Genomic DNA, 27,149 nt, shown 5'->3' with positions numbered 1-27,149 from the left:
CCGTCAGAGAATCAGCCCTGCTCCAGTCCTCGGCATTTGTGACCCAGGAAGCCCCACCCCTCTCAGGAGTTCTGAGGGCTACCCTTTGCTCCCTTGCCAGGATGGGAGTCCTGCTTTTCCCCAGTTAGCAGGGACTGGTAGCCTTCCTTCTATGGAAGAGCCCATCACTGTGGATAAGGGGTTAACAGAACCCTACCCCTTCTCTGTGGAAATTGGTCCCTGTGTTAGCTTCTGAGCTCTGTTGCCCTGGAAACCTGGTAAAGGTGGAGTGTCAGCTGTGTTACCAGGCAATATTGCTTATAGTAAAAATGACCCAGTTGTGGAATTGCTTCTGGTGCAGCAGAATTGTAAAGGAATCTAAATACCTGGCAGGAAGCCATAACTTGGGGCTTCTCCAGGTGCACAGTGCTGGGTGCCGGCGTGTTCCTTCTGGAGCCCCTGGAAACTCCAGTTGCTCACTATATTAGATATTTTTGCTCCCTTGGGGCAGGGGGCTTCTAGCCAAGGTGGACCCTGCCCTCTCTGATGTGCATCTTGTCTTTTGGCACGTGAGCGCCTGTAAGGACCACCACAGATGAGGAGTCAGCGCCAGAGGCTGCCCTGCCAGCCAGGGTGGCTCCTCATCAGTTCCCTTCTCAGTTGACTCCCACCCTGGCTGTGGCCTGTGGTGGTCCCAGCAATCAGACTGTTCTGTTGAACCAGCGGAGGCCCCTGGTAGGCACTGCGGGCGCAGAGGCTGGTCATGCCCTCCATGCTTGCCAGGGCTGCCTGTCAGCTTTCAGAACCCGTGAGGGTCTGGCCCTTCAAATCTCAGTTTGCGTCAAGTCCTTCCTCTGTCACTGGGAGATACTCAGAGCCCATTTCCATCTGAAACAACCCGGTTGATTTATCTTCCTGCCACAGAGGTGACCAGTTGGAGGGACAGAAAAGGATTTCCACCCTCAGTTTTTCTAAAAGTTTTATGTTTCCTATTTATGGAGGAGTTCCTTCTGCTTTTAAATCTCTCAAATACCTTGGCACTCCCAGAAGCCTCCTAACATACGGGCTTTGGATGGCTGGAGCAGATTTTCAGTGTTTCATTTTATTTGGTACATTCAGCTCTGCTGCTCTTGTGGGTTCATTGGCAACGGTTTGGACTGTCTTGCCTCATTTAGTAAGATGGGCTTGGCAGGGGCATTTCAATCGCTACCATTTATTGTCATTTATTATGAGCCCACAACTGCCCCCAAGTGCTTGATGTGGTTTAACCTGTAAACAACATCCCTATGAGGTGGGAGCTATTATTTATTATTCTCATTTTAAAGACCAGGCAGCTGAGGCTCTGAGCAGGTGAGATGGCTTCCCACAGGGCCATGCAGCTCATAAGTGACAGAGCCAGTGTTCGCACCCACGGAGTCGAGTTTTTATCTCCTACGACAAGCTGCCCCTCCTAGTCTCACAGGGAAGGCAGGATTTTGCCCAGCTCTGGGGAGCTGAGGATAGAGACTGACTGAGAGGGCCTCTGGTGGTCCCTGGTGTGCTTGTTCGGTCCAAACAGCAGCTTCCTCGCCCAACTCCAGCCACGCAGAAAGTGGAAGAGGTTTTAGTTTCCTGCCTCATAGAGGAAGTTAGTGACATCCCGCCCTGCTGGGAGCACTCATCCAACCACTCAGCACCTGCCCTTTAGCACTGCAGTGCTGGAAAGACTACAACAGTGAGCCGAAGGGCTCCAACTCCCTGCCCTTGAGGAGATGCCATTCTGGTGTACATCCTGATCCATTCTTCCAGCCACAGAGATGAGGGAGAGGAGAATCAAGGATGGGAAAATAAATAGAAAAGCAGGGAATGAGGAGGAAGGAGAAGTGTTCCAGGAGTTTCTGTCTCTTCCCCATGAGGAGTTTTCTGTTTCCCAGCCAGTCTCTGCCTCCCACCCCCAAGCCAAATAAAGTCTAATCACTGGTACCACTGCCCAGCATAATTTTCTGGGCGATGGAAATGTTCTTTATCTATGCTCTTCAGCAGAGTAGCCCCTAGCTTTAAGTGGCTGTTGAGCATTTGAAATGTGGCTAGTGTGACTAAAGGATGATTTCACTTTAATTAATTAAAATGGAAATACAAATAGCTATGTGTGACTAGTGGCTTCTGTAGTGGACTTTACAGCCCTGAAACTTTCCTGCATGAACATGGCATCAAGCCCTCTCCTTCCGGCTTAGTCCACATGATTCTAAGTTCCTAAATTTTACCAGGGGAAGTTTGAACAGGAGGCTAGAACTGCAGCTTTCAAATGTGAACTGTTGGATTAAAACTTAAATCCATGAACATTGGCTACAAAACCCCCAATTCAGTCTTTCTTTTCAGAATTGAATTTCTTCCCACTGCTACTTACTTCAAACACATTTCCAGGTAGCTAAGTAAAATAGGAGCTGCTTCAAATAAATCTTGTTTAAGGCAAATGGAAGGTAAGAGAAAGGGCAGGAGGAGAGTAAAAGAAAGGCTGATATTGTAGCATCCTACCAATCTTTGTTTCTAAATTGCAGCAGCCTTGAAAGAGAACATTAAGATATCTTTTACTCTCCAGCCCGGCTTCCCAGAAAGAGAGAAACATAAATGAAAGCCCGCTTTGTGTGGCTATACTGTGACTACAAAGACAATGAAAACAATTTTTGGGGGGGAGAAGGAATATCAGTGTGTGTGTGTGTGTGTGTGTGTGTGTTGAAGGCCTTATTACTACAAAGCAATCTCACAGTTAGGTACTGTCCATCTTGTCACCATCTTTCTAAAAATAATTAATGAGAGTAACTTTTTTTTAACCTGCTGCCTATACTCAGGGCAATATCTTGGAGCCTGAAGAATTTAACCAGCAGTACCCAAAGCCTCAGGACCTAGCTGACTGAATCACATTGAAAGCTTAGCATTTTTTAAAGACAGAATCAGACGTGGAACAGTCTGAGCTGTGGCCAAGGTTGGTCTTCACTTGAAATGCACCCACCCAGCCAGGAACCCATTTGATTGGTCTGAGCCCATACTGTACAGTTATTAAATATCTGTAATATCACCCCCGAACATTGTGGCTTTGCCCAGCCTCCAGGCAATGAAATTATTTCAGTGGGAAGGCACCGAGCCACCCCATCATTGATTTCTTTAATGTCAAATTGAGTCAGACAGTGAGAGAGACAGATAGGCAAACAAATAATCACAGTATGGAAAACCCTGAGCCAATGCTAAAATGGAAGTGGTTATAAAAAGCTGTGGGAGGCAGAGGAGGAAGTCTTTACTCTGACATGGGGATATTGGGAAAGTGTGAAGAAGAAAGTGATATTTGATCTGGGTCTTGAAGGATGAGTAAACATTCATCAGGACATGGGACATTCCAGGCAGAGGGCAAATTGAAAAGCCCCAAAGTGTAAAAGAACAGAGAAGAATTAGAGGTGCCACGAGTTTGGATCATAAAGGTTGGGTGGTGGTAGTCAGGGTGGGGAGTCCAATAGGAGATGAAGTGGAGGGTCTGTGTTGGTGTCATATTGTGAAGTGCTTGGAATGCCGTGCCAAAAATAGACTTAAATCTGTAAGCAACAGGGAGCCAGTCAAGTTTAGCACAGAAGTGATGGCGGGGTTTGAGTTGAAGGAAGATGAGAGAGGAGAGTTGGGAGCGGGAGAAATGGACTTGTGTCAGGGAAACCAGCCAGGAGGCCATAGTTAACATGACGGTTAAGGGGACCATTGGCCTCTGGCAGCAGCTGAGGCAATGAAAGGAAGAAATGAATAGAGTTGCGAGCCATTACGAGATAGGATTCAGATCGATTGGTTGTTGTATTCAGAAGGCAGGGAGGAGATGAGGGTGGTTCTAAGGATTCCAGCTCAGTGGACCTGGCGAGAGTGGACATTCTTAACTAAGATGTAGCAGCCTAGGGTGGACATGGGGTTATCAGCCCCAGATAGGAGGTTTTGGAGGTGCTTGCTCCAGAAGGTGATATTCCAGTGCTACAGTTGGGTGTGAAGACTTCCCTATTTCAGTTCTTTCTGAGTTGTTAGTGATTTGCTCTATTTGACTGACTTTCTTCATTCATCCAATCAAATGATCAAAGTCCCACAGTAACTGTGCAGTTTCTACTTGAGAAGGACTTAAGGATGACTGCCTGTCTGGAAGAGGGCTCCTCGGGAAGTGCTATTGTATAGGAAGCATGTGGCCCTTAACTGAGTCATGTATTACAGGTTTATAAAAACAGGGCAAGGAAAAAGACAGATATAAAAAAGTCATTATAGAAATATTACCAAAACACAGTTCTTTACTTCCTACATGAGTAATGTCATCAGCTGTCCAGGACTAATCAACACAAAATGAAGGAAACAGACGTGATTAATGAAAACGCTTAGCTCCACACTTTGTGCTCATTTAAAATGATATTTAAAGGGTTTACAGAGGCAGAGTTATTATTCATTCATTTCATGGAGGTTTTGGTGGGAGTTGATGGAGACTTGGAGGGATGAGCACCCCTCTAAGCTGTCCTTTGGCGCCACCATGATAAAGACTTCATTTCAACGTGTCAGGCTGAATGGTTTCTTTGCAGACATTCAGATTTATCAACTGGTGGCCGCATTGCTTCTTGAAAGATCCTGTTTCCACTGCAGACATTTAGCTATTGGAGTGTTGCTGTTTCTCCTGGGCTGGATTCTGTATCTGTTGAAGTGTTTCTCTCACGAATCATTTACAGGATATGGCCAAAGTGATGTAACTTTGTCCCCCTGTGTTAAGGATTTTATTCCCTTTTGTCTAAGCAGAGATAACCCTCGCCTCTGGAGAGGCTGTGAGACGGCATTGTAGGCAGTGAATTCGGACCCCTTCTTGGGGCTGTGGTCTGCAGACTTCACTCCGTGTAATCACACAGATCTGTAACCACTCCTCGTGTATGAACTTTGGTGAAGTCTGCTAAAGATTACAGCACATATGCCCATTTAGAAACTTTTACTGGCTACTGTTTTGTTTCAGGATGGCTGGCGGAACCACAAATTGAGCTTAAGATGTATCTTGAAACCCTTTAGCCATGCCCCACATTTGATCAGAATCAGCCAACTCCTTTGAAAGTTATCAGGAAACAAATAGGGGAGATAAAAGCAAAATGCTGAGTGGCTGAGGTGAAACAGACCCCTTGTTTTGGTTGGTTATTTGATCTCCAACCATATCCTGTCATTAGGCACATTGTCAGATTTAAGAACTAATTCCAGACTTGCATTTATGTGAGGGAAGCCTGTGAGCGCAGTGGAGGGGAGGGGGAAAGCCACACCATTCATTGGATTCCTCCCCCACCCTCTGTTTTCCTTGTTCTTGAGGCGCCTCTCCTGTGCTCAGGGCCTCCGCTATGCCTGCAGAAAGGGGCACAGGGACCTAGATCAGAGGGCAGACTGGGGACGGCCCTCCCATAACTCAAACATAGCATTTGATTCCCTGGGCAGAAGTTGAGGAGAAGAACTATCAGAGGGAAAGAAACAGTTTTTAAAGTTTTCCTTTTTACCTAATAAAAACGTGTTTGGGTTTTTCACGATAAAGTTTGGCTTAGCGGTGTGAGTTCCATTTAAATTCCCACTCGTTGGGAATTTAAGGAAGACTGTAGGGCAGAAATCTCAAACTTCCAATATCTTCAGCAAAGAAGAGCCAAATGACCCAGGTGTTTAGAAGAGTCTGTATCAGGTGACTGAGTTTTGAAATACCATTTTACCAGCAGAGAGCGCTTCTCTTGATTTCTTTGTGAATGTGTGAAAAAGTATGTCCCCTTGAGCCTCAGATCCACAGTTGTCCAGCCATCAGGCAGGGGAGCTTGTCAGAGCTGTGTGTTCTCTGGAAGCAGAGACACGGCTGGTTAGAGAACTGTCAAGGAAGCAGATGATGTGAGTCTCAACCGCTGTTTGGATCCTGTGTGCTGGAAGTAAACTAGAATTTAACTTTCAGGAGAACATAAATGCACATTTGCTCAGCGAGATTCAATAACAGTTTCTTCTAGGATTGTATTCTCCCCCAACCCCTCACTCCAGCATTTTATTATGAAATGTTTCAGACAGACAAAACAATTTTTCCAGAGTACCCAGCATCACCTAACTGGAACAAACAGCAGGAATTCGAATCAGATGAATTTGGACACCAAATTTACTTTGTGTAGCTCCCCATGAAGCTTCAGAGAAGGCAATGGCACCCCACTCCGGTCCTCTTCCCTGGAAAATCCCATGGGTGGAGGAGCCTGGTGGGCTGCAGTCCATGGGGTCGCTAAGAGTCGGTCAGGACTGAATGACTTCACTTTCACTTTTCACTTTCATGCATTGGAGAAGGAAATGGCAACCCATTCCAGTGTTCTTGCCTGGAGAATCCCAGGGACGGGGGAGCCTGGTGGGCTGCCATCTGTGGGGTCGCACAGAGTCTGGCACGACTGAAGTGACTTAGCAGCAGCAGTAGCCATGAAGCTTTAGTTGCTTTTTGTTATTGTGAAAACATGGTTGTTCGTCTTGTTGAAGTAGACAAACACCGCCTTCTGGCACTTGGAGCACCATGTGTATGAAACATGCCCTCTCTGCCCCGCCCCCAGGTTCTGCCAGTCATCCCTCCATGTTCCTCCTTCCTAGACCCCAAATTTCCGAGCCCCCTTTGGTGTTCCCAGGGCTGCCCTTGTGGCTCAGCTGGTAAAGAATCCGCCTGCAATGTGGGAGACCTGGGTTCGATCCCTGGGTTGGGAAGATCCCCTGGAGAAGGGAAGGGCTACCCACTCTAGTATTCTGGCCTGGAGAATTCCATGGACTATATAGTCCATGGGGTGCCCAAGAGTCAGACACAACTGAGTGACTTTCACCTTCACTTTGGTATTCCCTGTCCTTTTCTTCCCCATGACCAGCTGGATCCTGACAGGTCACCCGTGGGAACAGCCCTCCCAGCCTTCTCTGATCCTTTTGGCTACAGCTGCCCTTCTGCCCCAAAATTTGTTGGGTGTTTTTTCTATACCAGACCCCATGCCAAGCACTTTCCACATATTATCACATTTAATCCTCACAGCAATTCATTGGGGAAGATAATTATTATCCCCACTTAACAGACGGGAAAATAGATCCCTGTGACTTTATTCCCAGACTGCTGGGCCATTCATTCTCCACTGGACCCTGGACATGCCTAGGAGCTTCCTATTTCTGGGCCATTGTTTCCCACATTTAATGTGCCTTCCTCTTGTCACTACCATCCAAATTCTACTCATTTCTGCAGGCCGGCCCTGGCTTCCACAGCTGGAAATGATCTCCCATCTCCCCTTCAATTATAGCTCAGACTGCCTGTACCACTCCCCCGGTTCCTCTCAGACACAGCCTTGTGAGTCTTTTTTCCCCCCATGTGCATGGCTCATCTCCCAAGCTAGGTGCATGCCCTCAGCTCTATGGATATATTGGCTGGTTGTTTTTCACAAGTGACCAGTGTTGCCATCACTCTTGCACACCTCTCATAGGAATGGGGCGGTAATGACATCGAACCAAGAGTGCTGGTGCTCAGGGGCTGGTGAGGGCGGAATCTCACTCTCCATCTCCTAGAGTCCAGAATCAAGATCTGACTGGCCATTTATACCAAAAGTAGTAACTCCCCCGGATTTGGTTCATTTGGGGCCCTGGCTTCATGTCCTTTAGTCCTTCTACTTGTTCTGATTGTCATAATGTTTTCAACAAGGGCTCTTCCTTTCAGCCTTTGCATGTGCGGAAAGCAGCATTTCCCTGCCCTCTTGGCAGTGCTTGAGGAACTGAGTTTCTGAAGGCACCTGTCATGGCACAGTGGTGAGAGCAAAATGATCCGTGGTGTCTGACTTCAGCCCAAGTCAGTGTGTCAGCGCACCCCCACTTCTGTTTCACTATTTCCCCTAAGAGAGGACCCTTCCCATCCACAGGACAGGGGCTTCATTCGGTTCCTCTCAGCATGTCCTTTTAAAGACATATTTGTAATTGACTGTGACAGTGGGATAAATACATAGAGCGAAGTTAAGCTCTAGGGGCTTGCACTCTGGCTGATGGTCGACTAGATCATTCTGACCAGTGAGTCTATTGAAGACAACTAAAAATAATGGCTAAAACATAAAGTTTCAGCTCCCACAGCTCCTGTGAAATGGAATTAATTAATGGTTTTGTGGTTTATCTGCTGGTAAACCTTCTCTTTCGCTTGGTCTGCACTTTTCTTTTTGGGGGTAGGAACAGGAACAGAATGTTTGGCTTGTTCTTGTGAGATTAAAAACGATGCCTGGTATCACTTAGTATGGATCGGGGTGGGGAGGTGGTGTTAAAATGCTGAGCGTCTCTCCAGAAGGTCTGCATTGTTGAGAAGTGATCCGGGCCGAGAGAGAGGATGAGTGATCGCTCGAAGCAGTGGCCCTCACTTTTCAGAGGCACGGAGCTGTTGACAGAACAAATAATCACATCGAAAAGACTTTGAAGCTCCCCACATGGTGAGCAGACGAGGGGCCACAAGGCTCAGCCGTAAACGCTGGAATTAGTTCAGAGAGCAGAAGGAAGGACTTGCCTTCGCTTGAAGCCAAAACCAATCTGAAACCACAGAGCCTCAGCCTGAGGGCTCGGCCAGAAGCTGGCTTTTGAAACCTGAGCTCCTCTTGCTGTGGGGGTGGGCAGCTGGGTGGGTGGAGGGGGTCGGTGTCTGTTCCACTTGTATAAGCAAACCTCTGATAATTCTGACCCTGCAAAAATTACATAATCCTTTCATCACAGTGGGTTACATTTTCCAAGGGTAGAGCTTTGACTTTCCACCGATCATAGGTGTATTGTTAGGATTCAAGTGCCCACGCTTAGCTTATGTTTGTTCTATTTCCAATGCCTCACATATTAAGTGTCAACAGTGTACACTCGTGGTCCCTCCTATTTGAAAATGAACTCAGGAAATTCCGAAATGAAGATATCCCCCCTTGGCAATTTCCCATCTTCGTCATGTGATGAAGGATTTTGGTCAGGCGAATGCTAGGCATACATGGGTCTGCAGGTCTATTATCAGTGTCCTGTGTTAATCTAGGCTTTCTTCCAAGGAGTTTGCTGTGCTGGTTTTTTGTTTTTACACATTGTGTCAGATGTTTTCTTCCTCCCGTGTTCCTCAATCTTGCTTCATGACAACACCATTAACTCCTATCTTCTCTTCCCTTACTGCCATGATAGCCCCATCTTCCTCCATGGTGGCATCTGCACGTGCCTCTCCTTTGCCATTTTTCCTTCTGCCATCCCAGGGCAGGCTCCAGTCGTTTCTCACTTGGAATAATGCCATGATCTCCATGACCCTGTCACTCTTGTCTTCTAACACTGTACTTGTCCTAAAGGACCCTTTGGTGTGTGTGATTCTCAATCATCTGGCCTCTTTGGATGTTTCCAGCGTCATCCATTGGGACTTCCCTCCTTTACCCCCTCACCATTCCCTGAACACACCGTGCACTCACCTTTGTCCTTTCTTGGGCTCAGGCTGTTTCCGTCATGTGTGGTTCCTTCTCCCCCTTTCCCACCAGGAAAATCCGCCTTGTCTATCAAGATTTCTCTTGCATGCTACCCCATGGAAAGCTCACCCTGGGTGGTGAGCTCCACCAAAGTCTCCATGGGTGGAACTCATCACTCTTCATCCTGAACTTCTGGAGCCCTTGGATGTGAGCTCAATTTCAGCATTTATTTCAAGCTGAAACAACTAACCAGAATACAACCTAGCTACTTAAGCACATGCCTGGAAACAACTCGACTACAAAGCCAGGATGTTGTTTCACTTTTCTCTGGGCCCTGCCATAGCATCCAGCAAGTGGCCGGGCCATAAGGAGAGCTCATGAAATGAATTGAGTGAGTGAATGATAGCCCTGTTGGGGAGGGGCTCACATCCACTGCTCTAAGGACAGATCAATGGATTCTCTTATTCACAGCCCTGCAAAGGACAAGTCAAGTCAGAGACCCTCTCCCTTCTGTCACCATCCTCAGTGGTTGGGCGATGCCACCTCTTCAGAGATCTTGATTCTAGATGTTCAGTTGCCATTTGTTATCTTACACATTGAGATGGGGACTGTATAGATGTATATGTGTGGGAAGAAGTTGGGGAGGCAGGTTGATAGCTATGTGAGGCTGTTTTTAGTCTTGAATGGCACTGTCCCACAGAAATATGATGTGTACCCTAGATGTAACCTAAAATTTTCTACTCAAACTTGAAAAGCAAAAAAAGGAGTGATATTAATTTTAATAATATATTTTATTTAGCCCAATACATCAAATCTATTAGTTTAAGAATGCAACAAATATTTTAAAATTATTAATGAGATGTTTCACATTTTTTGGTACTAAGTTTTCAAAAGCTCTATGCATTACATACTTAGAACAAATGTTCATGCAAATGCTAAATTTTTATCAGAGTACACTTGATCTGTGTTTACATTTCCTAGAATTTACAGTTGAAAAAGTAGATTCACTTATCATAGGTCTTCAAAGTGTGTTTAAAAATTTTCCAGAAACTGAGCAGCTTTTAAATTTAAACTAAATAGAATTAGAGTTTTAAAATTCCATTCCTCAGTTGCATTAGTCTCCTTTCAAATACTCAGTAGCCAAATGTGGCTAATGGCTACCATTTGAGACACAGTATCATTTAGCTCATTCCTCTTCTCCTACAACTTAGTTTTTTTAAAATAAAGAAAAAATGTAATGGAGAGTGGTATTAGAGAACTCTGATTAGCTAGCCTTGCCACCAAGTCCTTCATGAAACTGGGCCCTGTTGCCTGCTGCGTTCCTGGGCCTGCCATGAAAGGTAATAGGATTCTGTGGATGAAGCACTTGAAAATCCAGGGATGAAATGACCCGTGTAATGGCCAGACTTGTTGGTGAGGCGGGGTTGAGAATCAGGGTCTGTGTCTACACAGTTGCCGCCCTACACAACTACTCTGATCTGTGTTACCTTCTGCAGTGTGCGTCTACACCAGTGTCTGGTGGTACATGTTGATTGCATGTGTCAGTTCCATACTTGAGCATCCATAGCACTGGGATGACTCATTTTTCAATGCTCTCAGCTTTTATCAGATTAGAACATATTGCATCTTTCAGTGCTTAACTGCTTTTGAGTGATCAAATATGTGGAAAACATCTTTCTCAGCCAAACAGCATATTTTCCAAATCCAAAATAGTTGAATATATCTTTTTTTTTTCTTCAAGTTTCCCATTGAATGGCACCCCAGAGACCACTTTAGAGCTCAAAAAGTTGAGAGCAAAAATGTTCTGGACCAAATGAAAATGAGGTGTGTCACCTGACCTAGTATCCAGCCGCCGTGTCTCATAGAAACCGTGAAAGCATTCGGCATTACTTATTTATACCAGGAAACTGGGGTTAGGCATTGACTTCCCCAGAATTCTGTGAGGGTGGGTCATGGTCCCGTTATTGCTCTGATGTGAGACCTAAGGGGAAACTTGAAGTGACTCTAGAACCTTCGGGGTCTTGAAGCAAGTACCACTTCCCTCTCCCTCTGGGAAGTGTGCTGTCCACAGTTGGCTGAGTGCTTCAGCAGCAGTTTGTTGAGCTCTTGGATGAAAATAGCAAAGTTCTCCCCAAATGAGCTTATTATCTGCTGCTGTTGGGTGCAAGGCATCCTTGAGCTATGGCAGGAATTACAGCTTCCATCTGTTCCTTAATGTGAAAAATGTACGCGGGCCTCTGTGCTAGCAAGCTCCATGAACTTGAACCATTCAGATCTGCTGACACATTGGAGTCACGGCCCTCGGAGTGGCTTTTGTCAATTATTTCGTTACATATCCAAATAACCATCCTGAGGGTGGTCTGGATTTGTGATCTGTGACAGTGTGGTGCTAACACATTTGGAACTATCTGTTTTTTGGCTTGGTTTAGGAGTTGATGATATATAAGTCCTCAGTATATTTAATCATTATTACTTTTGAAGTTCGCACAGTGCCGCCAGTGTGAAGAATTCTTGAGCAAAGTTACAGCAGATCTACATCATTAATTCTTGGCTTCTTCCCAGCATCTCCAGTCTTTCACCTTGTGCCATGATTTTGTTCTGACATCAAATAATGCTTTGTGCTTAGAGAGCAACTTTCATCAGAAAACTGCAAGGCCCTCTGCAAACTTTTATTTTTCTAAGTACAAATAAATATCTTCAGAGAACCGTGTATATTTAAGCGTGTTTATTCGTGCTGGGGTTTTTCAATGGGCCAGGAAAAATTATGGCTTTCTACATGTTCACTTTGGAATATAGACATGTAGCATGCAGACTTAAATTTGGCTTGACATATTTAATAAATATCCCTTGAGTAAGTGATTAGATACAGAGTCAGGTATGCTCTTGAGAATTTAGCCAAGCATTCATTTCTTCTACTAATTTCATATACGTGAACATTTTCAGGGTTACGTCCTGTGCATTAGATGGAAAAAATTATTTTTCTCCATTAACAACTGTTTCCGATTGTCACCTGGAAGAGAGAATGCTTTGACTAAGCAGGATTAACTCACCAACTGGAAAATGCAGTCAGTTACTCATGATTTAATTCTTTGTGGTCAGTGGTTGATGATTTGGTTTACACAGTGTACCACTGCTCTATTTTCACTGCACTGGCTCGTTCTGTATTTTATCTCACTATTAAATGTCCGATGGCAGAGACAATGCTAGGTGTTCACCCAACCCCATTTTCCTTTCTTCTAAGACACACAGATAGACTACATTTCCCAGCATTCCTTGTAGTTAGAAGGACCCCCTGTGACTATGTGTGCATGCTTAGTCGCTTCAGTAGTGTTCGCCTCTGTGAGACCCTATGGACTGCAGCCTGCCAGGCTCCTCTGTCCATGGGATTCTCCAGGCAAGAATACTGGAGTGGGTTGCCATTTCCTCCTCCAGGGGATCTTCCCCACCCAGGATCGAACCTGTGTCTCTTATATCTATGTGCTTTGGCAGGCAGTGCCACCTGGGAAGCCCTATGACTGAGTTATGACCAATGGGATGTGAGCAGAAGTAATTAGATCCTCTTTGAGCCCCAGCCTTAAAATCTTTCCTTCTCATCTTCCATACACTCTCTCTTCCTTTGCCCATTACCTAGGTGTAGAGTGTCTAGTGGAAGGCCCCAGGCCCCTGGGGGATGATGGGGTTACAGGATAGAAATCTGGGTTCCTGAATGACTGCATGGAGCAGAGCATCTCAGTTGAACTTTCTCAAGGATGACATAAGCAAGAAATCAAACGTTGTTGTGTAAAACCAGTGAGATCAGCAGGTTGTTTGTTATTATTTGTTATTAGCCTACCCTAACTAATATTCTTATAGTTGTAGTGGAGAGTCAATACTCTCTCTATACATGTTCCACAGCTTCCAAGGGGGCATGGAACAGGCAGAGCACATTACTGGTGTTGAACAGTAGGTTGTGAAAATGTGTAACCAATGAGCCATAGGGCTCTTTGATCACCATGTCCAATTAAGCCACGTAGTTACTGTGATTTTTCCGGTTTGAGTCGGCCTTTTATCTGGGGCAGATGCAACTGTGGACAGTTTGACATAGTGGAAACTGATCATCTCAGTAAGCTGCTTCCCCAGAGGAGGGTGCAGAAATCTGTATGAATTACAAAGGGCTCCAGGTTTTAGCTTCAGTTTTTTTGTTTTGTTTTGTTTTGTTTTGTTTTGTTTTGTTTTGTTTTACCTCTAAAGAGACTTTTCTAATTCCCATCCAGGTCTGGGTGGCTTGCTTCCCACTCTGTGGTCTTATCACCCATGTGCCTTCATCAGACTCATATCTTACTGGCTGGTCATGTCTTGCTCATGAGCTTGCCTCTCTTCCCCCAGTAGACCATGCGAAATGGCAGAGGCCATTTCAACCGCCTCGCTGATGTATGCCCTCCATTCTGCCCAATGCCTTGCCCATATGTGTTGTTTGTGATGAAGGCAGTGAATTACAATGAGATTCTGGTGATCAGGGATGAGCAATAGCCTTAGGGTCGTCATGAGCCGGTCCTCAGACCACTTAAGTTGGACAGGTGGGATAGAGTTTTCCCTTTTTAAAAACAGGAAACTTGAGATAAACTGACTTCAGCTTAAACAGAAATCTGTATTAGAAACAAGAGCAGGATCCATTTTCAGATTTTATTTTTCCCAACCACTGTGAGGTTTTGAGAGCTGGAGCTCAATCAGTTGATGGCCCAAATCCCTTAATGAAAACATTTGGGAACAAACATGCAAGTAGCAGTTAAAGCCAAATCACCTTATTTAAGGCCTAGGACCGATCTTGTTTTACGCTTCCATGCATTCACTAGGCCGGCATTTCTTGAACTTCTCCCAGGGCAGAGACTGCTTCTAGGTGCTGGGACACAGTGGCCCAGCCGTCCAGGAGGTTCCAATCAAGTGGGGACAGACCAACAATAAACACACAAGAAAATGTCAAATGGAGATAATGTTCTGTGAAAAAAAAAAAAATCCAAAGAGGTCAACATGATGGAAAATGCCCAGGTTAGGAAGATTCCATCAGTGGTCAGAAAGGCCTCTGGGAAATAAGTATTCCCATGACATGCAAGCTGAAGACAGAATGACAAGAAAGGGCCAGCCACATAGGGAAGAGAATGTTCAGGCAGAGGGACACACTTAGGTTTTCTCTGGCCATGAGGTGAGAGAGTATCTTGTCAAGGACTAGGAACATGGCTTGAGTGGTACTGGAGGGTGTGTTGGGTGTGGAAGGGGAGGGGTGGGACTGGAAAGTGAATGATGGCAAGAGAAAGAGGCAGAGGGTCATTTCTGAAGAGCCTCGTTTGCTCTGGTTCCGCAGTCTGGAGTTTAGCTTGTGAGCAGTGGGAACCACGAGAAAGACTGTAAGCAGAAGAGAGAAGTGAGCCGATGTGAATTTGAGGAAGAACATCACACCGACTGTTCTGCAGCAAAACTGCCCCACCCCAAGCCTCCAGTGGAGGCCTGATTAGAGCGAGGGTCAGGGGGATGTGGAAGGAAGAAGGCAGTTTCAGAACTCCCTGGATATGGGGACTGAAGGACTCTTGGGTGTCTGGCTTGGGCCATGGTTGCAAAGGTGGGGGTGCTCTCCTCTGAGACAGGAAACCCTAGTGAGGAGTAGGTGTGCATGGACCGCTGAGGGGTTCTGGACATGGTGAAGCCGACATACCCATAGCCTTGCCAGCAGGGAATATGCAAAAAACAACTGAACGTGTGGCCAGGCCAAGAGAAGAGGAACATGTTCTGAGGAAGCAATCAGATGTTAACAAAGAGGAGGAACACCAGGAAAGAAAGGTTGAGGTCAGATTCTGAACCTTAGCCATTTGATTTTAGGTGATATCATTTTTTTTGGCTTCCTTGCCCATCTCCTTTTCAAGATGCTGAAGAGTCATTTCTGCCTCTCCAAGCTAGTCTGCCCCCACCCTTTTTAAAAGTTGAAGCAGAGTTGACTTATAGTGTATAGCAAAGTGATTCAGTGTGTGTGTGTGTGTGTGTATAGTCAATATATATATATATATATATATATTCTTTTTCATATTCTTTTCCATTATAAGTTGTTACAAGATATTGACTATAGTTCCCTGTGCTATAAGTAGGCCTTTGTTGTTTATTTTATATATAGTGGTGTGTATCTGTTAACCCAAACTCCTAATTTATCCCTCATCCTACTATCCCCTTTAATAATAAGTTTGTTTGCTATGTCTTTGAGTCTGTTTCTGTTTTGTACATAAGTTCATTTGTATCCATTTTTAGATTCCACATCTAAGTGATATCATACAGTATTTCTCTTTCTCTGTCTAACTGACTTCACATAGCATGATTATCTGGTCTGTCTCCATCTTGGCTTCTCCTGGTCTCCATGATGCTTGTAGCCAGTGACTTGTCTCCTCAGGGGCTGCCCGCTTCCTGTCACGTGGTCTTGTGTGTGTGTGTGTGTGAGATGTGGTCTTGATGCTTGTTCCTTCTCCTTGGCAGCTCTGAGGAACGAACCCCCCAATGATGGCTCTGAACGCCACTGATGAGTCAGGCATCGCTGGGATCTGGCTGCAGCCTGGTTTTAGGCCTGAGCCCTGAGTCCCCTTGCCATGTGATCCAGGCTCCTTTCCCTCATCAGTAAAATGAGGGGACTGGCTTGAAGAGTACTTTGAGCTCAAATGTTTTCTGATCCTAAGTTGTCTCGGCCCACAGGGTGAAGTGAGTGGCCTCTTACAGAACTGGCAGTCAGAGCTGGTACAATCACCATCAATACCTGGGAGAGAATAGTTTTTTGGTTCTTTTGTGCAAGGCCCTGTGGAGGCTGGGTGGGCTGTACCTGTTCAGCTTCAATTAAAAACACACAGAAGCCTCCCGCTTTGTTTTTCAAACCTTGACCGTCTGACTGAACACATCTGAATTCCTTAGGCTCCAGTGAAGGTGTGAGGAGGTGCCAGTCCACAGGCCCCATTCTACCCCTTCTTCCACTTCCCAAATTTCATTTATTGAGGGTAGGAGAGATTTCAAAGTCTTGGAAAAATGAGGGGAGACCCTACGTCGGCTTTGAAGCTGTGGGCAACAGATTCCAGTGCACGTGATCTATTCCCCATCGAGGGCTCCTGAAAGTCCCCCAGATGCTTATGAGCCCTGGCATCATTTCTCAGGAGCTGAAGCAAGAAAGTGGGTCTGTCTGTGATGAAAACAGTCTCCCAACTCTCTGCGGTCATCCTGAAGCAATCTTCCCTCCTCCAGCCAAGACCAGAGAGAGTCAAGCTTTCCAAATGGGGCCTTGTTCGGGAATGTCGGGCCGCTGTCCGCCGACCTCAGGGTGGGCCTGTGCACAGGCCTGAGGCAGCATCCGTCCCCACCCGGGGGGCATCTCCAGGCTCAGGGAGCACACAGGGTGAGCCAGGAGGAGGCAGAGGTGGGCTGAGAGGCCGCTTAGCAGCCGTGGAGCCAGGAGGATCTGGGCCAATGTAGGATGGGATGAGTCTTGTGGTCCTGCTGGCTCCGGATTCAGTGAGGGTCTTAGAGGTGAGGTGTGGAGGTGGGGGTGAGGGGCTTCAGCCTTGGGGCCAGAGGCCAGGTGACTGGGAGCGCTCTGACTGCATCCCAGTGTCCCAACTGGGGTGGAGGGGCTCTCTTTTATGGATTCTGCCAAGTGTTGGCTCTCCAGGAAGGAAGGAGGGGGTCCCCAGGAAGCAGAGGCAGCCCTCTCAGCAGTGTTCACACTGTCCTCCTCTGGGCACACGATGACCAGCTCCACTGCTCCCCCTTCCTTGGAGCCAGGCTCTTCCCTGGCCTACCTGCGCCCTGGCCTCTGTGGGTGTAGGGTGAACTGAGATGAGGTTAGGGGGGTAACTTATGCCCATTTAAGATAAGGGTTAGGGCTCTGGGACTCCTGAAAGGTCCTGAAAGGTGATCTCCCCTAGAGGCACACATTAGCAGCTGGATACAAGCACAGGTCCTGACTGATGGGAAACCCCATATTGGAATTGGCAGCAATGGCAGAAGTGGCCTCTTGGTGGAGGACTGTCCCGGGAGACTGGTGGTCAGAGCATGTCCATATCGGCTTGACAGCAGCCCCCCGGTCACAAACCTTGGCCTGTCAGTCCATCTTCCCCAGAGGGCCCCTCCAGACCACAGCACCCCGTATTCTGCTCCCCCTCACACCAGCACCCCCTCCCTGCCCCCATAGCTCCACCCTTGGCCATCAGTGTTAGTGCAGTGAGCTAGGTCTCCATCGCCCAATGGCCTGAGTCTCCGCTGGAATCATTGACATTGTAGGCCTCAAACTCAGGTGCCTTCAGGGTCAGGCAGGTACCTCAAGTGTGGGACAGGGCCACAGGCATAATAGCAAGGAGCGGCAGGGCCCGAGTTGCTGTGTGCGTTCTAAGGAAATAAAAGCATTGCAAGTAAATTCAAAGTAAGCCATCGTGTTGGCCAAGCAAAACAAGGCGCCCCAAATTGCCCACCTCCAAATTAAGTCTTCTACTTTTCTCTCTCAGAAAGACTGATGTAAAGGCAGAAACCAGGAACCATGTCTGAAATTTTATTTTATCCCCTCCTGTGCCTACCAGAGCACAGTGTAAAAACAATATATATTCAAGTTCTTCTAATAATTGGAGTATTCAAATTAAAATTAAAAGAAATAAAAAATTGAGTTCCTCGCTCATACCAACCACATTTCAAGTGCTCAGTAGCCAGATACAGCTAGTGGCTGTCATTACTGGACAGAGCAGATCTCAAACTTATCCTGTGCTTTCCTTATCCATCCCATCCTGTGGTTCTCAGGTTCTTAAAAGCCTAACTATGAAAGGTTAATCATTCTTACTATTTTTCAAGCTGATGCCACAGTGGGTTTCTTCATAGGCTGGTTAGGGTGTTAGACCTCTCGAAGTGAAAGAAGCATTCAGCAACCATACCTAGCAATGGCAGCTTCCCTTTTAGCTTGGCTTCTAGGACCTTCTCATTTGATGTTTTCATGTATGTAGAATAGTCCCACATGGTTACCGATGCAGCTGTGACGTATACTGCTGGCCACAGCCAGCCCTGGAATGGACCTCTCTCTGGTTGACGTGGTGGGAGCTTAAATGGGAAGGCACCATGAAGGGCCTGGGCTGCTGTGTTTGTTGGGACCAAGCCCTAGGAAGTTTGCTAAGTTCTTAGTGCCGAACTCCGCATCAGTGTCAGCTTGCCCTTTGTCTTCCTGTCTCCACATGTCATTCCATTGCTTCCCTTTACCTTTTGGAAAAGAGATGGAGTGAAATTCCAGGTCAGACAGACTCAGGGTAAAGATGCAGCAGTGAGGTTAGCATCTTGTAACTCAAAGGCAGCAAAAGTACTTTAACAAGGCTCAAAGGAGAGAGCCAGAGAAAGTCAGTATAGCATAAAGACTTTGTTCTGTTTTTGAATGATATCATCTCCCAACCATTTCAAATTCAGGAGAATGAAAAGCTATACCATTTTACACATTGATGTATCTCTTATTTATACTTCCCAAATGAAAAAGATTAGAATTCCAAGTCTGACCATCGGGTCCCATTACTGCAAGTTTTTTGGCTGGTCAGGTGTTTGAGCCTTCTCATTGAGTGGGCACATAAGAGAAATGACTTTATCCCTTTCAAATGTTCTCCCTTTTCCAAGTTGACTACTTAACCTTTTTGCCAGTTTCCTCATTCCATCATATCCATTCTCCTAATGTTGGACTCACTCAAGAATCCTGCATCTGAGTGCATGATGTCATTTCTAATAAATCTGACAGCAATTGGAAAGCTTCTGGAATTTCCTTATCTGAGGTAGCCAAACTAAATAAACCTAATTCCCATCCATCAGGATCTCATTGAAGGCTAGCACCATTCTGGTTGAAGTGATTTCATGCTAAATGACATGAGAATGACATGAGAAGACTGTTTTCCTGGGCTCCTTATTGAACTGGATACCCTACTTTTCTGCCTGCAGGTCCACACTGCAGAGTGTCAGAGGAGCCAGGAGTACACAGTACTGGCTGGACACAAATTGCCTTTCAATTCATACACTCAACTGTTAGGGTCAAGAATTGCCTAAGACAGCAGTTGTGCCACCATCTTGAATGCATTCGGATTTGGAGAAGCCAAATCTTTTCTTTTCTACAGCCAAGACCTGTAAAGGAGCTAGAGTCATTAAAAGATGGGGAAAAAAAAGAAGTTAAATCATAATGTTAGAACTATTAGGAACCTTGGAGATTATTGCTGTCTCTCTGTCCGGAATGATCTTGCTCTTAAGGTCATTTTAATGTTCTTTCCTCTTCTGGGTAAAACATAGTTTTCTTTTACTAAGGATCCTCAAGAAATCGTAAGTGAAGCATTAGCTAATTCTAAAGCTACAGAAAGCCCCAGTGGTTCTTCCTCCCTTTTCATGCCCAAATTCTGTTCCACCTGCTGACTTTGAGGTTTATGCTTTCAGCATTAGACTCCATCTCTACATAAAAGTTCCACCTGAAACACTCAGCAAAGCAAGTACCAGGTATTTCCTGTGGGTAGCTGGGACTTCTGTCCTGGTCTTGCCTCATGATTAACTTGGGTTTGGATGTGAATGATGAGAGATGGTGAGTCTGCGCTTTCCAAGGTAGGATAATGAGTTCCCTAACGTCTATCATTGGGGTAACCAGCATAGTGGTTAGAAGGCCAGGCTGTACCATTTACCACCTCCAGGGCCTTGAACAAGTTATTTAACCTCTCTGTACCTCAGTTTCCAGACCTGTAAAGTGGAGGTAATACTAGTATGTACCTCATAGAATTGTTGTGAGAATTACAGAGCATTTAAAATAATGCTTGACACCTACTGTGTGTGTTAGTCACTCAGTGGTGTCCGACTCTTTGTGACTCAATGGACTGTAGCCCACCAGGCTCCTCTGTCCATGGAATTCTCCAGGCAAGGATACTGGAGTGGGTTGTCATTTCCTCTTCCAGGGGATCTTTCCAACCCAGGGATTGAACCCTGGTCTCCTGCATTACAGGCAGATTCTTTACCATCTGAGCCACCAAGGAAGCCCCTAAGATGAGTTTCCACCAGGGAAACATACCTACTAGGTGCTCAATAAATACCTGCTGAATGAATAGGCTCTTTGTTTTATCATGATTATGTAATTCCCAGGAGGAAACTCGATGTGGTGGCTTCAGCTTTAGTGGGCAATCTGAGGAGAACCCTATTAAGAATTGCTGTTTTTGTTCTCAAGGCAGGCCCAGATTGCCACACAGACTCATGTGCAGAGAGTTCTCAGTTTATAAAGGAAAGGAAAAACAACTCAATGTCTCAAAACAAAACAAATGATGAAATCTGGGATGAGACAGAGATGGGGATTGACATCTTACAATTAAATTAAGGCATTTCCACACAGCAGTTTCTGGAGAGAGTTGAGCCAGGCCTGGGTTTTTTATTTTCCTAGCTCCAGACTCTGACTGGTTGAAAGTGTTGAGTTTCCACTTGGATTTGAATGAACCACAAAAGGAAAACAGCTCATTCCCCCCCCACCCCCCCCACCCCGCTTTTTTTTTTTTCCAGCACTCCTCACTCTTTCCTCCCTTCTTGGCTTCTTTTCCTGGAACTCTGCTCCAATACAAGAAACCAAAATGGTGGCATTTCCTTGATGAGAGCAGAGACTGAGTCACTGTGGAGCTCTTTAGGGGGCTGGAGTGCTCCAGACATTGTTCTTGGCTGATCTCTGGATGAAAAGCGGGTCACAGATGGGGGAACTGAGTTGTGCTTTATCATTGATGCTCCCCATTTCCAAGGGACCTTCCACAAACCTTGGCATTAAGCCTGGTGGGGGTGGGAACAGCTGTGGGGCCAGGCAGCTCCAACTGGGGCCCCAGTGGGCCTTTAATTTTCCCCACATGTGCACTCAGGTACAGGGATGCAGCAGATGGGCAGGGAGCAAGCTTGGGTACTGATCCCAGGACAGGAGCTCTGGATAAATGACGGTGGCCTGAGCAGCAAGTTTTGCTCTAAGGGGAGAGACTGAAACCAGGAGAAAAGGCATTCACCCAACTTTTTCCTGAAGTGCCAGGGGGAGAACAAACAGGTTAGCGGTGAATACAAAATTAGCTTTGAGCCAGTCTCCAGAGTGATTTGACCCATTTAGGAGTCATTGAGAATAAGCCAAAGGGAGCTCTGTAGCCTGCATCTGAATTTGTCAGGGTTGAGAAGGAAGAAGGGATGGCCCACCAGGTGGCTGGAGTCCTCTAAGTCCCTTGTTCTGGAGTCTGAGTGACTATGGCTGGAACACCTGAGAAGGATTCTGGGACACTGACTTTGGGCCAACTCCTGGCAGAACTTACCAAGCAAATGATAACTCCCGCAGTTTTGTTGGTAATCGGTGTACCTACTCAGGGGCCCTGGTCCTTGAAAGGACCATATCAGGTTCTGAAACCTCCTTCCAGGTTAAACTCGTCTTCAAGACCCTTGTGTAAATGGTAAACTCGGACCAAGTCAGCAAAGAGGGTAGAAACATGAGGGCTTCCGTGGGGAACAAAGCCACACAAGTACTGAAGCTGACTCCACTCCAGCCTAGAATGGTGGAGTTGGGACTGGGTTCTGTTGGTGCCCTGCCTCTGTCTTCTCCATCAGCTGGCATGCTCCTCCTGCACTGAGAGTATCCCCTCCATACAGCGTTTCAACAAGAATCCCCATCACAGACTTTGCTTCTAAGTAACCCAGCCTAAGGGGGGCTCCCAGGTGACTCAGTGGCCAATGCAGGAGATGTGGATTCAATCCCTGGGTCAGGAAGATCTCCTAGAGGAGGGCATGGCAATCCACTCTAGTATTCTTGCCTGGAGAATCTCCTGGACAGAGGAGCCTGGAGGGCTGCAGTGCATAGGGTCAAAAAGAGTTGGACACGACTGAGTGATTGAGCACATAGCAACCCAACCTAAGAGAGAGTCAGGGGAAGTGGGGCATTTCAGAACAGTCCCAAACTTGACTACACATCAGATCACCAGGGCAGCTTAAAAATACAGATTTCCAGGCCCTACACCCAGAGATTCTAATCCAGTGGGTCTAGGGTGAGGCCTGAGATACTGTGGTTTTCCTGAGTACATCCTTCATCATCTGAATGCAGCCAATCCTTTGACCTATGAGAACCACTCCTTCTAACTCATGGCATTTATTTCCTTCCTTAGATCTTTTAGCAAACATTTATTGATCAAGTTCAGGAACAAACCACACAATCTGTCAGAGATACTAAGAAGTGGAGATTTAAGTAAAAGGATCCACAGTTCTTGGCAAGTGTCTTGAAGTCCAGCATACTATGCTGACTCTCAGAACTTTTTAAGCGAATTGTTGTATCTTTACATTTTTTTTCCCTCGTCCTGCAGTGTAAAGGTCTGTCTGGTTGGGAAAAGGGAGTCTCTCGCGGCACTGAGTTGCCATGGAGCTTTCCAAAAAGGGACATTTGACCCAACTTGGAATTTAATTAACGCTTCCCAGTCACCATACTCAGAAGTGTTAACCTCCTAACCCCTACCCACTGTGTCACCAACAGGCCTAGATTTTCAATATTATTGGTTATGTGGATGATTTGGTGATGAAATTCAAAGAGGACCCTGTGATAGGAAGACTCTTGATCAGGTTTTCATGAAAGACATAATCCTAAGGAATTTTAAGCAAATTGATTAAATAGCTGAATGAAGATGGTTCAGCCTGATGCAGAATAAGGGGACATTTTGGGTTTTAGTAACGGTAATGATGACAGTAGTGATAAGAATAGCAGCAAAACATGATTGCTAAGATTTGTTGGAGTGCCCACTATGTGTAAGGCGCAGCACTGATTACTTGGTCTGCATTATCTTTTTAATCCTCCCAGCAACTCTTTGAAGTAAATATATCCACTGGGGATTAACAAAGGCTTCTAAAAGATGGAACTTTATTTTTCTCTTATGTGTAAGAAGTCCAGGGCTAGTCCAGAGACCAAGACTTCTCCCAGCTCTTGGTTCTGCCACCCATGTGGCCCTCATCTTCTCAGTCCAAGATGGCCACTGGAGCTCCAGCCATCACATCACTGGCTCAAACAAGAGAATGAAAGAAGGGGCATGTCTCTTGTGTTCTAAGGAGACTTTTCAGAAATGCCACACCACAGTTGCTTTGATCTCATTGGCCACATAGCAGCCCCTAGTTACAAGAGAGGCCTGGAGATAGAGCCGTTTGGTTGTCTGGCAATGGACCCAGTTTAAAAAATTGAGGTTGTATGAATTCGAAAGGGAGGGCACACACGGAAGATCTGATAGGAAGTGAACAGTTTCTGCCATAGTAGGTAATGCTTTTCTCACCATTTTACAGATGAGGAATATGAGGTACAGTAGACTGGCTGGCTTAGTCGTGTTCATAGGCAGCAGGGTCAAGGTAGGACTGCAATCTCTCTGACTCAAGGCTCCCTGTTTTAACTACTACTTCCTCCTACTCCTTCTGCTATTTTGTAAAACAGTTGTGTTTCCTTAGGGGTGCATTCGTTCATTTCGTGTTTTCTTCCCAGTGTGCCTTTTACCCTCTTTGTGTAAATCCCAGCCATGCTTCACAGTTCATCTCCAAGGCCCCTGAAAGCCCTTCCTTGCACCCCCAGCTGCTTTTTTCATTCAGTAAAGATTTATTTCACACCTACTATGCACGAGGCTTTGTTCTAGGCACTTGGGCTCCATCAACGCAAAAAACAAAGACCCCTATTATCTTAACAGGTGTGTGATCTTGATCAAATTCTTTAAGCTTTCTGAGCCTTGGTTTCCTCATCTATAAGATGGGAATAATAAAACTCACTGCATAGGGTTATTGTAAGGGTTAAATAAGCTATTGTATGGAAAACACAGTCCTTATTGCATCATTACATTTTGAAAAGTAGGACCTATAGCTATTATTAGGATCGGTGTTGTTCTGAACATGTCTGTCCTGCCCAGTAGACTATAATAGACAGGAATAGTAGCCAAGGCCTCTGTTATCACCCAAATATCTTGCTTACCAACGTGTGTGTGTGTGTGTGTGTGGCAGGGGTGCTTAGTAAATGTTCGCTGAGTGGATACAAAGGGTCCTGGAGTAGAGAGAACTTCGTCTTTCCTTACGCTGCTGAGTTAGGAAACCGAGAAAACATCCTGAGCCCCAGAGGAACTTTTATTTTTCCCAGTTTAAGCAGTGAGTTGTGGTGGGTGGTGTGCTAAAGAAAAACAAGCCTGACGAAATGGAATACTAATCTCCTCCTCATACTCTCCTGGAAGGCCCCAGAAAGAGCATGCAGTTCTTTTCCTTGCAGGATTTGTTCACCTTCTCTGATAGATTGCGTGTGCCAGCCAGCCCTGCTGACCCCTTCTTGTGTTGCTGCTGTCTCCTCATCCTGTCTTCCCTGCTTTTCTGTGGTCTCTGCTGCCAGTGCGAATAGTGCCTTGTGTTCCGTCCACAGGAGAAAGTTCGGGAAGTCCAAAGGCACTGCACATGTGGGGTCGTGGGGCTGTTGTATTCCAGTCCCACTGGCATCCCCCCACGCAGACCCAACCAGTGAGTCCTTCAGAACTACACGCCGGGTTTGCTGGCCACCCCACTCCATCCACCTTGTCTTCTCAGTCCAGCCTGGCCCTCGGCCCCCGCTGCAAAGGTGAAAGGCAAGTTCACAGGGTGCAGGCCTTCTTTCTTCCCTGACATCTGGTTTGATTCTGGGCAGCTAAATAGTGGCTTTGCCATGAACAACAAAAGCTAATTCACTGTGGTTTTTAAACACCAAGTGCAAATATTTTTCCTTTTCAGCTTGGGGTCACTGGAAGGGAAAAAACAGGACTGAGAAGGAGATTAACCTTTTAAAAACTATTATGACTTCCCATAGAAAATAAAACAACGGCCTCATTTCCTCCCATCCGTGAGTCTTTTTATGAGTGATTGTTGTTGGAGGCAAGACTGGGAATCCACGGATTTTTCAATTCTGTCTCAGCTTGGGTCTCTACCCAGAAGCCCACCAGGAGTGCTTTTAAGGGCCCTCGCGAATTCCAGCAGAGCTCAGGGCCACCCTCTTTGCCTTCTTGCTTGTCTGTCATCATCCCTGGCTGACTTTTCCTCTTCCTTCTTCTCCCCAGCCCTTTGATTTCTTCCCTCCAGAAGGGTTCGAGGAGGTGAGGGCCAGGCCCGCCCCTGATGCTGCAGGTGCTTGCAAGGCTGGGGAGTCTTTCTGTTGATTGGAGCGGTCCTGGTGTACCCCAGGGCTCAGCGCCCAGCAGTTCCCCTCAGACACGAAGTCACCCTTCTGGCTCTCACTCCACGTGGCTATGGAACAGAAGCGAGGGGCTGACACCGTTAGTCGTTTCAGTGACCTCTCTGGACTGCAGGGCCAGCGCCCTTCTCAGTCTTTCCCTCCATTTGTCTCCTTTCTTTCCCTCCTCCCTCCAGTTTTTGCACACTGATTCCGTTGCTGGGCTCAGCTGGGAGGTGAAGTGCATGCCGTGACAACATAAAGGCTGTGAGGGCAAAGTGGTGGAAGTCTCTGCCTTCTCCCTCTGGTGCCAAGAAGACGCTCTCAACAGACCCCAGGATGGTGGATGTTTGTGAAAGGGCTTGGGGCGCTGTTACTGTTGTTATTGGCATCGCATGAGTCTAACGTGTTGATACAGGTGGTGTGTGCGTTGGGGGTGGGAGGGGATCTGAAATTGATTTGCAACCTGCAAAGAGCAAACTCCACTTGTGTGCTGCCCCTCATCCTTTCAGCGGGTGTGCAAATATTTGCAGACCTGTTGAGCAGCTCAGCCTCACACCAACCTAACGTTTTTTCACAGCCAAGTGATCCTGCCCCAGCCTAATGAGAAGAAGGACGGAGGAGGGGATGGGGATGCTGCGGGGCTGGCATGGGGTGATGAGATGGGGTGTGTTCCTTATCATGACTGGACAGTCACCCCGGGGCTGGGCTGCCTTGGCTCCCTGGCTGTTAGCCTTGGGCCGGCTTCCTGTGTCCAGCGGCATGCTTATGGTTTCCATAGCCACGTGGCTCTTGGCAGAGCTCCTCCTGAGAGTCTGCATTTAAAACCAGCTCCCAGGTGATGCCAGCGCAGCTGTAGAAAGTACCGGGCCTTCTGAAATCCTCCCGGGCCGAGGAAGGAGAGTGCGGCTGAACCCCTCCTCTGCAGACAGGGTGTGGCGGAGGCTGCCCCAGAGTCCTGATTTGCCATTCAAGTGAACCCCCGAGGGATTAGCAGCTGGCCCAGCGCTTGCTTGGGTGAGACCATCTCCCCCTCCAGGGGGGAGTCCCGGAGGCAGCGCAGATGTCGAGTGAGAATCTGCCACCCTCCTCACCGAGGGTTGCCCTCCCTCGCCCTCCCACCCCCCTGCTCTGCCTGCCGACTTAAGCAGATCAGCTTTCAGCTCCTGGGACTCCAGAGGGCTTTGGATGAAAGAAAAGGCCCAGCCTCAAGAAGCAGAGCGGGAATCCAAGCATGCCTCTCGCTTGCTGCATGCCCAAGAATGCAGGTACTTGGGGGTTTGCAGCATTTCCTGGCAAGACAAAGGGGGAGGGAACCTGGGGAGGCTGGGCCGAGGGAGCGCGGTTCTAGCAGTGATTCATCTTCTGGGGGGAGTGAGGGAAGAGCAAGGGGAGGCCGTGCTTGACCTGCAGAGATGACCCTCACTTTTGTGCTCGGCAGCTCCTGAGCTCCAGGCACTTGGGGTGCTTCTTCCAGGCTGGCCAACTTGGCAACTTTGTGCTCCTTCTGAGGTGCTGGACCACTTAAGACAGAGAGGACAAGGTTT

General features: G+C 46.8%; 1 protein-coding gene across 3 annotated transcripts in view; it reads left to right on the top strand.

Moving 5' to 3' along the window:
- Positions 1 to 27,149, top strand: part of NHS (NHS actin remodeling regulator) — a 345,791-nt gene that overhangs the window by 209,700 nt on the left and 108,942 nt on the right. Inside the window, exon 1 of one of the 3 annotated variants that reach the window (XM_019956232.2) lies at positions 8,631 to 26,870. The exons of the other annotated variants lie outside the window; for them this stretch is intronic. Within the exon in view, the coding sequence (XP_019811791.1) occupies positions 26,837 to 26,870 (34 nt within the window). The 5' untranslated portion in view covers positions 8,631 to 26,836. Of the gene's footprint in view, positions 1 to 8,630; positions 26,871 to 27,149 lie in introns of those variants that run through there. 3 annotated transcript variants of the gene reach the window in all.

The sequence above is a fragment of the Bos indicus genome, chromosome X (assembly GCF_029378745.1).
Source record: "Bos indicus isolate NIAB-ARS_2022 breed Sahiwal x Tharparkar chromosome X, NIAB-ARS_B.indTharparkar_mat_pri_1.0, whole genome shotgun sequence".
NCBI classification, from domain to species: domain Eukaryota; kingdom Metazoa; phylum Chordata; class Mammalia; order Artiodactyla; family Bovidae; genus Bos; species Bos indicus.
This window is presented reverse-complemented; position numbering and strand designations above follow the sequence as displayed.